The sequence below is a fragment of the Dipteris shenzhenensis genome, chromosome 10 (genome assembly GCF_047967505.1).
Source record: "Dipteris shenzhenensis isolate YYH24624 ecotype China chromosome 10, Dip_SZ_1.0, whole genome shotgun sequence".
Lineage (NCBI taxonomy): Eukaryota > Viridiplantae > Streptophyta > Polypodiopsida > Gleicheniales > Dipteridaceae > Dipteris > Dipteris shenzhenensis.
In genome coordinates, this window is record NC_141605.1 from 4,726,353 (window position 1) to 4,741,018 (window position 14,666).

Sequence of the window (14,666 nt, forward strand, 5' to 3'; positions counted from 1 at the left end):
ATGGTTGCATTTCTCCTCCCTACTCACATACAACTTAGACTTCTACACATAATCTTCCACCACCTGGTCACCAAAACTCTCGCAAAAGCAAACAAAAAAGGCGTGAAGGTACTGAAACGAAGATCTCCGGGAAAGGAAATTGATTTGCAGCTTACCTAGAAAGGCCTGTGTACGGCGAAAAACTCCCATTGCACTCCTAGTTAAGCTTCTTGTTAGAGGATTGACCCCAAGGGACCCACCACATACGCAATTCTTGCTCCATTGTATTCTTTAGGACACACCACGAGCAACTAGGCATTGATCAGAGAGTGTCAACTAGATTTTCATGGTGGGCCATCATTGTTAGCCCACTGCTCTGATGATGAAGAGACTTGTTCAGATTTGGGATGATTTCCGCCCTGTTCTTATCTAAGCAGTCCCATCCACTAGGGAGGAGTTAGGTAGGCAGCCACTTTTTCATAACCCTCTCGTGCAGTATCAAGGTGTCATTCTTAACAGTGAGCAAAGACCCCAGATTGACATGATAGAGCTCTCGGGAGTTGTCTAGTATTGGTGATTGGTTCAGTTGAGGTCAACAAATCATGATTCACTATGGACTTCAGATCATGAGAGCAAGGCTTGGAGATAGACCCTTATTGATCCTCAACATCCTCGGACTGAGTTCAGATGGTCTGGGTCCTGAGTCTTACACTCTAACATGGGGAGTAGCTTTTTGGGGCGAAGGGCTTGGTGCCTTTGCTCTATATGAGTCCAAGGCATGTGACCATGTCTTCTTCATGCAACGGCGTCACAAATGTGGCCCTACAAAGCACCATCGAGCCTCAAGATTTATTCTTACTTCCCATCTTGGACGCACAGCCTTCTCCCCGGGAGGGCTCGGCTTGAAAGGTGGTTTTACTTTATGGCATTATGGCGTCCAGGATGTGCTCCTTTATAGCCGCTCAAGAGAGATTGATAGCATACACGAGAACTTGGGATCGTTTGTTGCTCTTTCATGTTACATTAGTTGGGATGACGTGACATTATAGACCACCCCCAAAGTTGTTTATTGATATTGTAGAGGCATGGGCTGCTAATTACTCACCCCCCTGTCAGTGCGGAGGATCAAGCGTGTTCCCCCCCCCCCCCCTCTCTCTCTCTCCCCCCCCCCCCCGCTCAGCCCCCTCCGCCTCAGCCTCTCCCGCTAGCCCCTCCGCTCAGCCCCCCCCCCCCACTAGCCCCTCCGCTCAACTTCTCCACCTCAGCCACCCCTCACCCGCTTCCATCACTCAGCTCCACCCCCCTTCCATCGCTCAGCTCCACCCCCCTCCTCTTCCCTCCGCTCAGCTCTCCCGCTCGCTCAGCCCCCGCTCAGCTCAGCCCCCCTCGCTCAGCTCAGCTCTCCCGCTCGGCCCCCCCTCGCTCAGCTCTCCTGCCAGGCTCCCCCTCGCTCAGCTCTCCCGCCAGAAGAGCTTCTTCCTCCTCTAGCCGCTCAGCCCCCCCTCGCTCAGCTCTCCCGCTCGCTCAGCCCCCCTCGCTCTCCTGCTCAGCTCCCCCTCGCTCAGCTCTCCCGCCGCTTGCAGCTCCGACCCCCCCCCTTTTTTTTTTTGGCCCCCCGCTTGCAGCTCCAACTTCCCCCCCCCCTGCTTGCAGCTCCGACCTCCTGCAATCCCTTCTTTGCCCGCTGCTGCATCCCCCATAATGAAGGGAACAGGGGGATGAGGACAGGAAACTAGGCGGGAGACCCTTCGGTCCAAATTTACATACGCGAGGAGATGGGGAAGGGGAACGGTGACAAGGGGAAAACACAAAAGCAACTCAGTTTGAAGGACTTCAACAAACGCAGCAACCGGAGCGGACAGTGGACAGCACCGCGGCCCAGAAGAAAGGGGCCCACCCAAAGCCCATGCCACTCACCACATCCTCGGCCTCTATGGTTACCACCACTATTTCACCACCATCATTGGCCTCATCATCTACGCCACCTCTCTCCTCCCCCTCTCCTGCATCATCATCACAGTTCTCCTCTCCAGTAGCCTCACCACTGGCTCCAGCGGCCACGGCTCCACAATACTTTCCCCTCGTATCACCTCTACCTCTCAGTCAGCCACCCTTCATCACGTCGTCCGGCCTCGCTACTCCTACATACCACTCCCCCGCCTAGATCATGATGTCCCCACCATCAGTACAACCTCAGCAGCCCACCTTCATTCCAACCCCTCTCGAGATCCAGTTCCCACCTGGACCAGGACATCTTAGGCCCCCACCAGATGCTTGGGACTCCCTATTGGCTGAGATACACAGCATCCGGGCCCGTCAAGTAGAGCTGACACATTACACTCAGGAGCAGGCCCGATACACCCAAGAGCAGGCCCGCATTATACACGAGCAGGGCACCCCTATCCAGGGGCTCAGACACCACATCACACAGCTTTGAGAGGAGCTCGGGACCTCAGAGCAGCGCCTGGAGGGACCCCAATCACAGAGATGGAGGCACAGATAGCCACGATACAGTCGGCAATAGCAGAGACAACTAGATGGGTGGACGTGGCGAAACGGGAGCCCACAAAGGCAACTGTTTCAGCCGCCATACAAGAGCGGCAACAGAGGGCTTCGAAGGCCCTCAACATCTGGATACGAGGGATCACGCGAGACAACACTAGCACCACTACCACACCCATGGAGGAGGCGATCACCTTTGTGACCACCACCATGGGGGTCCCCGACCATGGCATAGAGGGAGCATGGCGTGTTGGAAGAGACACCAACCGAGAGCAGCCCCTAGTCATTCGCTTCAGAGATTCACATGCTCGACTAGCGACACTTCGACGCCGAGCCGCTCTATGAGAGCATCCCACCCTGTCCATGGACGAGGATTTGACACCACTACAGATTACAGATTGAGGAGCGACGAGTTCTTCTGCAGCAGCGGGATGTTGCCCGCAAACAGGGGAAATGGGCCGTGGTCCGAGATGGTAGGTTGTTGACCGCCACCCATCGGGCTCCCACCCGTAGCCCCTAGGGAGACGGGGCCTATGAGACTCAAGTTTCCGAGACCCTAGCCTGCACCATTTTGGAACTGTAATGGTACCTTATGGTCAGACCCACGGAACTTCTCGGAGTCTTATACAAGACGAGACATAGTCTTTTACACGGAGACACACCAGAGCCCAGAGCATCCACTACCGATAGTCAGTGGCTACACATGGGAGTCAGCCTTCAGGGATGAGACGAGGGATACAGGAGGAGTCCGAGGATCAGGCGGGGTCGCAGTATTGTACAGGTCTTCCCTCATTGGAGCCATCTCCATTGAGAGGAAGGACGCACACTCCCGATTCATGTGGATCCAGATCCGACGCACAAACACCCGTGACCTTTTCATAGCAATATGCTACTTCCCGCCAGACACATCCCACTTCGCCAGAGTGGCACGAGAGGAGGGTGAGACATCGCCATTTGCACCCTTACATCAAGATATCCCAGAGCTTTTAGCCCGCGGAGAAGTTCTCCTTGTTGGGGACTTCAACGCCAGGACGAGCACGTGCCAGGCACCACTCCTGGACTTCCGAGACGACTCTATCATGCTACCAGACATGGACCTAGACGGAGCAAGTATGACTAGGACCTCATCGGACCGACACGGCCCTGTTACACCATATGGACACACGCTCCTTGATCTGGGCAAGATGCATGATCTCATCATCTACAACGGGCTTGACCTATGGCCCTCCTCAAGTGGTTTTACTTGCTTCCCACACGGGGGGGACACTAGTGTAGTAGATTACATCATGGGATCCCCTACCTTCACTTCATGTATCACCAATTTCACCGTAGCACCACTCCCTCCAGGAGCTGATCACACATACCTATTCTTCACTATTGCCACCCCACGCTTAGCCACACCACATAGGAAGCACGACACCTACCACGACATACACTTTGATCACAGCCTCTCACCGGCCTACTCTGGACACCTAAACAGACTCCTAACCTACATCGATCACATACCACTCATAAAGGACCGTGCTGTTCTAATTAGTCGCACACTCCACGAGGCTGCTCTCCAAATCTTTCCCCACACCACACGGTCCACTAGACCACCACCTCTTGGTTCTGTACCCTGCAACAACTGGTACGATGCGGAGTGCAAGGCTTATCGCTGACAGCTCCGACTTGAAACCAGATGTCACCTCCCGAACACACCAGACACTGTACACAAGTACCGACGTCTCATACGTCAGAAGAAGCAAGCATTTCTTCGTCGAAATGAGGAGGAGCTGCTGAACATCTTGTACAGCAACAACTCTAAGGATTTTTGGCGGAGATTCCTTGAGCGTAGGTCTCCATCACCCCTCATCGACACGAGAGTCTGGCACACGTATGCACACCATCTTTATAATGTCCCACACCAGCCCACTCTAGATCTCATACACACCTCGCCCCACCACTTGCACGTTGTTCACCAGAGGGGGAGTCAAGGACACGACATTGAAACTGCACAATGGCCGAGCTAAGGATCACGAGGGGTTATGCATTGAGTTTATCGCATATGGGATCGACACATTAGCCCCGATCCTAGCAAAGCTATTCAATGACATTGTTCGCCTTGGCTTCCCCCGCACTTGGACACTCAACACCATCACCCCCATCCACAAGGCAGGGGATCCCATGGACTCGATTAACTACAGGACTATCATGATTGGACATGTGATGTCCAAGATCCAAGATCTATGCAGCTGTATTGGATGCGTCGGTCAGCCTATTCGCGGAGATGAGAGGGCTCAGAGCAGAGGGTTAGGCCAGTTTCAGGCGAGACCATGAGACTATGGATCACATAGTCACACTCAGAGTGTCATTGAGGAGGCCGGAAGGAGAGGGTATATTGCTGCTTTGTGGATTTAAGCCTTTGACACAGTACCTCGAGCTCGTCTCATCACACGCCTACAGACATTGGGATTTTATCAGGAAATCATCTGGGCAATCATGGCACTTTATGAGAGAGTCTCATGTCGAGTTCGGACAGGTGCAGGTTGGGCAGATGAGATCTTGAGTACCATAGGGGTCAAACAGGGTTGTCCCTTATCACCAATCCTCTTTGGCCTCTACATCAATGAGCTTGAGACTTTCATGGGGGCATTTAGAGGGACCGGTTGCTCACTTGCCGGGATCATCATCAGGATTCTTCTTTATGCAGATGACGTGGCACTCTTGTCGTCCACACCCGAGGGGCTCCAGCGACACCTGGATGCACTGCAGGCTTTTGTTTATCCCATGATTTGGAGGTCAGCCTTGGCAAGAATAAGGTCATGATCTTTAACACCTCTTGATCAAACATGCAACGGAAGCAGTCTACTTTCGGTGGGTCACCAGTTGAGATCATATCCTCATACACTTACTTGGGGGTCATCTTCTCCGGCCTGATCTTCACGATGAGACTAGCGATGCAGGCCACACTGAGTAGGGGATACGCCTCACTAGCTCAGCTAGAGAGACAATGCTTCCACTCCCACTTCCAGGACCCTCGGACCAAGGCTCTTCTCTTCGACTCCTTGGTCCAACCAACCGGTATGTATGGCAGCCCTTGGGGGGGACCTGACATGTCAGAGATAGAGTGGACACGGGTGGAGCACCTGCAGATCCTCATGCTCTCAGATGATCCGGGGGAAACCGTCTGTACCACATCACATCATTCAGGCCGAGTTTGGTGCTTCTCTACTCCAGCTAGACTCCAGCTAGATGCAGCCTTTCAGACCATCACATACCTACGCCGGGTTAGATCATATGGGGACTGCACATCAGGGAGACAGAGGTTGCCATGGTTGGCTCTCGATTCCTCCATGAGGTTGGCAGCAGAGGGAGACGAGCGATGCTGGTATGCATGCACTCACAGATGGTTTGTGAGACTAGGGTTTCACATGATAGGATACCTCCTTTTCAGAACAGTTTAGATGCCCCTCCGGTACTCCCACCCACCATCCCAATCAGGCCACACACCAACCAGGTCATTCGAGAGGATCTCCTGCAACTACACACCTTTAGGACCTGGTTGGAGCCGAGGGAGCTTCCAGTGAAGCTAAGTTTCTATAGAGATTACTGTCTTCGTATTTCGGAGGAGGGATTCATCACACCACCGGGGTACACTGAGCTTCATATGCCTCACTCACTACGGATCTCCATTGAACAGTTTCGGGTATCATCACACTGCCTCCGCATAGAGAGCGACAAAGTAGAGGGGATCCCTAGGGAGCATCGCTTATGCATATTATGCGACTGTCATGAGGTTGAGTCGGAGGAGCATTTTATTTTCAGGTGCCCAGTGTACTACAAGATCCGAGGTCGCTACCACTGGCTCTTCAGAGACGGCTCCGGGCTCCTTTCTAGATTCCTTGCCTACCTAGATTAGAGATGCCTCGCGGCCTTCATTCACGAGGGGGTCCGACACAAAGAGTACTTACTCAGGCGACGTGGCTTGGCCAAATCATCAGACACCTCTCAGAGCAGGATCACAGAGTTCTTCCCATCGAGTGACATTGATCGTCCAATCTCTAGCCACAGACGTGACAGAGACCCCGACCCGACGACCACAGTACGACACACGAGACATCGAGGGGACACACAGATCACTCTGGGGGACCTCCCGTCATTGTTTAGACCTGGAATACGTCCCACGAGAGTCACGGTGGCTCTGGTCTTGCGTCGAGCCTCGTCCAGGAGACCGAGACGCACGGCACCCCTTGACGGGCGCCAACGTCCCATCACCGGCTATGCAGTAACCAGGGCGACATGACATACGAAGGATTCCGCTCCGCTCCAGTCCTTTTCTTTTCATTATTGCATCCAAATGTATTTGATTATGTATGATCAGACTTAGGATTCAACACGGGTGATGATGCTCGTTTCACTAGCTCCACCCTTACTGTGATTTCTATCAAGTTTTCTTTCAGTCTCATAGACCCATCAGTCTTCCGAAGACACTAATAAAATTTCTTTCTTTTTTTCTTTCTTTATGCCTCCCCTCCGCTTAGCCTCTCCGCCTCAGCCCCCCCTTACCCGCTCTCTCTCTCTCTCTCTCTCTCTCTCTCTCTCTCTCTCTCTCTCTCTCTTCCGTACCTCTCCTGCCCGTACAGCCCCATCCGTACCCCTCCGTCCATACTTCTCCATTCATACAGCCCCATCGCCCGTTAGCAGCCCGTCAGCAGCAAACACATTAACCCTAACACCGAGTTGGGCTAAACCCCCAACCCAACCCGGGGGTTAGGTTCAGCTAGGGGGTTCAACAGACAGCCAATTATGGACTATCCTACCCTCTCCTCCAAGTCCCCCTCAACTCCTTCAACCTCCATCAGGACTCGGTACTCCACAGTTGCAGCCATGACACCCTCTCCTTATGCACGGAATTACCAACAAGAGGTCCAAAACAACCCATCCTTGGGCAACAGGATCAGATTTTTTATCTACAGTAGGCAGTGAGAGAGCTACGATTGGAACTCGCAAAAGTAAAGGCTTGACTTCACGTTCTAGAAGGACCTAGGCTGTAAAATCTTGTAAGGATTCCCCCCCTACCCCGCAGCTAGTCTCTACAGTCAAAGATCTTGTTCACATTGAAATACAAACTGCCAAGAAGGAAGTGATTGTGGAAGTGGACACCAAAGAAAGTAAGTCTGATATTCAATTAGAGATCAAAGAACACGAAGCTAGAAGTGATAATGCGCTGAAGATTAGAATAGGGGGACTCCCAGAAGATTGGTACAAAGAGAAGGACACATATAGTGAAATATTGACAAAGATTAAAGCAAGCTTGCCCAACATTGAATGGGCGGATGATGATGAGCAGGATGATGACGACTCCAAGCCAACTTCTATTATGCACTGTAAAGGTCATGCAATCCTTACACTGAAGTCAAAAGATATGTGGATCAAGCTTCTTCGACAATCTTACAAGCTGAAGGGCACCAAAGTATGGATAGCAGAGGAGCTTACACAGGCTCAACTCAAGAATAAGGCAACTGAATTAGCTAAAGTCAAGGCTGCTAAAAAGGATGGAAAATGGGCAGTTTACCGTGAAGGCGTAGCCGTATTCAGAGAGTTTAAAGCAAAACCAAAAGACTCTCAGTCTTAAACTGATGTATGGCTGTTTACTCTTTCAGACTATGATGTAGGTACTCTAAAATAATGTGGGTTGCTTTTTGCACTCCTTGGGAGCTGCCATGTGCCCTCCCTAAAGCAGATGTACTAGAGGGTTTCTTGCTGTCTCATAGACCTTTTGGTCTCCAGTGAACGTTAATAGACTTTCTTTCTTTCTCCCACCCCTAGTATTCTCTCTCTCTCTCTCTCTCTCTCTCTCTCTCTCTCTCTCTCTCTCTCTCATATTTGTATCTGTGGTACAAAGAGAGGAATTGCACGTCATATATGGATATGAGTCCAATTGCTAGATGCCCGATTGATCTTCATTGCAGTATGCTACTTCCCCCCAGACACGTCATCATATGCTCATGAGGTCACTACAGAGGGGCACAGCCCTTATGAGACGATACATGATGATATCATGGAGTTCTCCAGATAGGGAGACACCCTCCTTCTGGGGGACTTCAATGCAAGGATGAGATAGGCAAGTGGGCCTACTAGAGTTCACAGATGAGAGAGACCCCTACATGATTCTGGAGCTAGATACAGTAGAGCTCGGGATCCCAAGACACTCTACAAATACCTCACATGTGACAGTCCACGATCTCATTATCTACAATGGCCTTCAGAGGTGGCCATCATCTAGGGGATTCACTTGTTTTCCACATGGAGGCGGGACTATCACAGTGGACTACCTCCTAGGCCCATTGGCTTTTGTCTACAATGGCCTTCAAAGGTGGCCATCATCTAGGGGATTCACTTGTTTTCCACATGGAGGCGGGACTATCACAGTGGACTACCTTCTAGGCCCATTGGCTTTTCTCTCGCAGATACATGACCTCACAGTACCCCCCCTCGGGGCTGACCACTCATATCTGGCCTTCTTTGTCCTTGCTAATACACCAGTCACACGAAGAGCTCCTGCCACACTTGCCCGTACCCAGATCCACTTCAACCGTGCCCTTGATCCAATATATGTGAGTCACTTAGCCAGAGAGCTTCCGGCCCTACTGGAGGATAATTTAGACCTTGCCCACGCCTCAGATACCCTTGTCACAGTGATACGAGATGCTGCCACCAAATCCTTTCCTACGACCCAATCTGCACAGGCCCGAGATGGAAAGATGCCTAAAACCCTTGGTTTGATGACGAGTGCAGAGAGATGCGAGCCCACCTCACATGGGAGCGTGCCTTGGGTCAGTTGACATCACCTGAGGCACAGTGGATCTCTCGACGGCTAACACGCTGCAAGAGGTAAGCCTTCCTCGCACACAGGATGGATGAGATCATCAGATCATTTCAAGGAGGAGAACTGACCGCTGGATGGGGACTTCTTTCAGAGGGGAAGCCACCCATTCCCATTACTGGCCTGGGAGTACGGCACACTTATGCATGCTCCTTATACGATGTCCCGAGGTAGACACCACTAGATATGTCCTCTATGCCCAGGCCCACTACCTGTCATTTCTTTACTACATAGAATGTACAGGCTGACTCCACAACCGAAAAGCGCAGGATCATGAGGGTCTATGGACACAGCATTTTCCACATGGGCAAGAGGTTCTAGCCCAATTCTAGCAAGATTTTCAACCATGCAATTTGTCATAGCTTCCTACCAGCATGGAGCACCACCACTATCGTACCGATACACAAAGCAAGAGACCCCATGGACACTGGGAACTATCGCACCCTCATGATTGGCCACACATTGGCCAAGATCTATGGATCGGTACTACAGAGGGAGATCAGCAATCAGACAGAGGCACCGGATTAATACACCACCAAGTGACAATTTGCCTCGGGTCTCTGGGGTCTCTGGGAATTGATTCCCCGAGCCTGATACACGTACCAGGACTCTCGGAATTCCCATGCCACCAAGGTCCAAGGTATTCACATGTAAATTCAATTACGTTAAAATTCACAAATAAAATCACGTTCTCATGAGCAAGCTCAAGGCGGAAATACATCATGCAATGCATGAGAGATAGTACTCCAAAGAAAGAGGTGGAAAACAACCAAGGCTGAGGCTGAAAGTGCCATCTCAGCCCTGCAGTAGAGTCAGAGAAGAAAGGGGATCCCCACCATTCTCTACAAAACGTAGCTCTCCTAGCAGAACTTGCTTGAGAGGACCCCTGCATGGTTGCCAGATAGCCATCAATGTATGTACAGTGTCTATCCATATACTAGCCAAAGTGTGAAAAGGGTAAACCTGAGATCCATCCAATGCCTCTGTGCATCTGGCTTGCTGACTTAATTTTGGTTCACATTGGCTTTGTATTGGACATTGCAGTGAAATTTGAAGCTTTTGAGTTCTTTGGCAAAACACATTGCAGGACAGCCTTTCACATTTTGCTTAGTGAAAAGCACTTCATTGGGCATTCACATTTGCAAAGCTTTTGCCTCTCTTTTTTTTTTGGTTGGCATTGCACATTTAGTGTCAACTTTTTATAAGCCTGCTCATTGCAATGATCGCCTTAAAGCTTTAACGTTTGCAGGGCACTTCCTTTTTGGGAGTCTCATTTGCAATGACTAACAGCTGAAGACAAGCCTGATGGTACCAACTATTCCATGTGGTCGTACTTGGTGCGCCACTTCTTGGAATCCAAGAATTTCTGGGGTATTGTATTTGGACCAAAGACTAGAGCCGTCTCTCTGGCACACGCAGCTGCTGCTACCGCATCCACTACAAGTGGTGTTACTGCTACTAGAGCCACTTCTGGATCTACTACCGTTGCTGCCACAGATCCTCTGTGCAAGGGGTGTTCCTCAGAATCCCTCTCTGAAGCACGATCTTGGGGTGACATCACACACTACCAACTTGCCCAACATAGCTCTGCTCTGCACCTCTGGATCTATGATGTCGAGTCCTCTCTCCACCTGGGGCAGGATCGTTGTCTGCCAAGCAATCCTAGCTCTAGTGATCTTGGTACCATCCTACTGGAACAGCAAAGCTTACTTTGTTTCCATGCTGACCCGGTGCAGTTTGAGCCTCCTTAGTTATATGGCCATTGGGTATCTTTGGGAATTGATATGAACTTAGCATACTGTTCTGTTGCTTCCATACTATGTGACCTTCATGTCCTTCTGGCCTCTCATCATGAGTTGTGACATGTGTGCCAAAGCTTGTTGTATGGGGCATTACAATTGTACTGAGGTGAAGTCAAATTTGCATGCATTTGACTCTGTTAATAATGGTAGCTTTAGAATGCAACTAACATATTCATTTAGAGATGTATATAAGCCTGTTGCTTAGCCTTGCTGAAGTAATATGTAGCCCTTTGCCCTGGTCTTTGCAAAGAGTTTTTTCTAAAAGAACTTTAAAAGACAAGCTCTAAGGAAGGGGCAACCTGAGTGGCTACAGAAGATTTGTGAGCTTGGCAGCACATTATTTTTGAATCCTTTCAAGCTACTTAATCTATGGAGCTCTTAAAAACTTGCATATCAATAATATTGACCGTGCAACTTATAATAAGAAATACATTTTGTGTGGATCGACAGATAGACACATGGAAACCCCTAAGCATACCCTCATACTGTAATTGAAACAGAACAAGAAGACAAAGCCCATCATACTGGGGATCACAATTGCCATGAATCTCTCAATCAAATTTTAAAATCATGTGCAAAATCACCAGTAGCTTCCCTGTTTTGATGTCATCAAATATATCAGGTTCCCCAAGACTTGCCCCCGAGAGGCCACCTTGGAAACATGTAGTAGACCACCATAGTTAACAAAGGGGGGTCTTTTAATTATCAGACTTACTTGACACTTACTTATTTGTGATGATTTTTTTAACACTTTCAAAATGAATACATATTTTGTATATATATAGAGCAGATTTAAATTCAACATCCAAACATGTGTACATCTGGAAGGGATGGGATTAATAATTATGTTTTAAAATGTAATATTTCAACTATTTTTAAAAACATCATTGCTTGAGCATGCCATATGGATTTTCAAAGAGTGAAAAACCAAAAACCCCCCCATCCCCTTCCCCCACCTCCGCTGGGGCTTGTGAATATAGTGTGGCATTTGAAACGGCTTACTCTCTATCTTCATCACGTTATGCCCAGTATCAATGGGTGGTCCCAGGTATGGCATTCGATGGGTGTTGTCCCAGGTATGGCATTCATCGTCCTAAATTGCTCAAGCATAGAGTCTATGTATCTCTTCTAACTCAAAAATAAGACATCACTTGTGCACCCAAGATAAAGTGCAAGAAACCAAGATCATGAAACCTATATGGCCAGTTGCAATTAACCTTCTCTAGTTCAACGCCCTCATAATTTACAAAACATGCTTGCCTAAAAATGCATCAAGATTATGTCTGAGTTGGTAGGACCTATACTTGTAACGGACAATTTTTGCACCTTTATCTCCCCACTGTCATCCGCTGCTGCCAAAAAGTTTTCCTTTTGATTCAGAGCCACCTTCCATGCAAAAAAATCAGCCATGCATTAAAAATCATTTGGAAACAATTAAGTTCATTATATTTTACCCCTGCAGTAGGTCATGAAGTTGTATAATAGCAATACAAAGAGATTCCAGTTAACGATGCAGCCAAATCCAGTTACAAACGATAACAACCAAGAAAATGTGCTGATGTCGCAGGTAAACCAGGAAGAAGTCTCTGGAGTTTCAAGGCTAGTGAAGTCTGGACATGTGCAGGCAACTTGGCAATAGAGGCACAATGTGCAAGAATGTACCTGGTTTATCTCTTCTGTGTTGAAGTTGTATTTTTCTACCTCTCTGCCCAATGACCCCTCCAACAGCAGAACAAATTAACTAATCTCAATACTCCATCTAAAAGAAAAAAAAAGACATGTAACATGGGTGGCACAAACAAAACCATAATGTGGCTACTGAACGTACCAAACGCGCATCAATACAATAAATTGCTGATCCAGCTGCAGCATACAGGACTTCAGAACTAGCTGTTCACAAAGGCAATAACACATTTAGAAGCCAGCAGTTTTCCTTGAGCAAAACAGATTTTTTGAAGACACAGATTGTAATATAAGTATCACGTAAATGTTTGAGCTATTAGAGCATTATATGTGCAGGCAAAAGAAAATGCACATGTATTTCTGGAACTATGGAGGTCAGCTTCTTATCTTTTATAGAGCAGGAAATAGAGAAAAGCAACCAGAAGTTTATATCACGATTTGTGTTACAATCATTTTGAGACATCCACTGCATCAAAGCCGCCTGCAGGTTGCACTGGTCTCATTTATTCGGAAAATGTTTTCCTTTTTCAATATTGTGGTAGCTGTGGCCAAAGTTTAGAAAAGCATCATCACTAAGGAGCACCACATGCACTCTGAGACAATGGCAATAAATCAAGTACTCGCCCAGAGTCGAAAATCCGTCACTGCCCCCTTCACAAACTCGTCGTTCAAACCACCAAAGCGCAAAATCCGCTGCCCCCAACCATTTCCGTCACCCGTACTCGCGTCACTGCTGCCCACCTCTAACCTCCTATCAAAAATATTCTAAACTAACCAGCCCTAAACGGACCTAACCTAACAAAACTAAATATAGGTTAGAAAAATCTAAACTAACCTAGGTAAGATTGGAACCAACCCTAGGCTAGTCCAAACTAACTATGGTTAGCCTAACTCATTGGGGTTAGCTTCAAGTAAGGTAAAACTAACTTGAGCTTTGATAATTTAACTAGGATTAGCTTAACCTAGCTAATCTCAATTAGTTACGCTAACTAGTTGCTTAAAGCTTACCCAATTCACACCTAATCCTAAAGGCCAAGGTCTCTTCACACTTAAAATTCACCGTAAGTTTGACTAACTGGAACTTAATCAATGGACCACCTAAACTTGCCCTTAGTTTGACTAACATAACTTAATCAATTGACCACCAAATTGAATGTCATTTTAACTCAAATTTCACACACGGAAACACCATGCTACAGGACGATTTTTCGGCTATTACACACCATTTCAAAGATCAAAACAATCGAATAATTCACAGCCTCAGGTGCGCTATTTTTTGCAATAATTCCATCATAACTTTTGCTCCCGACCTCTGATTTACGATCCGTCTACACTAGCACATTCCTACTCTCAAGGGAGACGATCTTAGGCAAATTGCATAACACGACTTGATACAAAGTTTGTGAACGACACACACTCACATCAACTTTATATAGGGCCCAAAACCCTAATTTTTTCATATACATGTTTTTTTTAATAACACTAAAAACTTGTAATTGAAACCTTGAACGAAAAAGTTCTAATTAACATGCATACTCTCATTTGTTTTGTTTTTAATATGGAAAACTTATATTGAAAATCCAAAAGTATAGGAGGCATGGTAACTTATAGGACTTGTAGACACATTGAGGAAACACGGTCCACACAAATCTCAAAAACTCACCTACCTACATTAAGTTACAGCCCACATTGGGCTCTTACTCAAGGCCACATGGAAGCCCAAGCCATAAGCCTAGCCTTGAGACCCAAACCCCGAGTTGGAAAAAGGCAAGTGGTTCGCGCATCTAATCAGCTACTTAGCTCCGAGTGGTTGACCAATCAAGTGGGCTGAC

At 48.2% G+C, this 14,666-nt stretch overlaps 1 protein-coding gene across 3 annotated transcripts in view; it reads right to left on the reverse strand.

Moving 5' to 3' along the window:
• Positions 1-14,666, reverse strand: part of LOC147897295 (Transducin/WD40 repeat-like superfamily protein) — a 146,753-nt gene that overhangs the window by 84,203 nt on the left and 47,884 nt on the right. For all 3 annotated transcript variants that reach the window (XM_087380467.1, XM_087380468.1, XM_087380466.1), the window contains exons 3-5: positions 12,980-13,041; positions 12,814-12,870; positions 12,478-12,537 (exon numbers count right to left, since the gene is read on the reverse strand). In XM_087380467.1, coding sequence (XP_087236593.1) covers positions 12,478-12,537; positions 12,814-12,870; positions 12,980-13,041 — 179 coding nt within the window. The remainder of the gene's footprint in view (positions 1-12,477; positions 12,538-12,813; positions 12,871-12,979; positions 13,042-14,666) is intronic.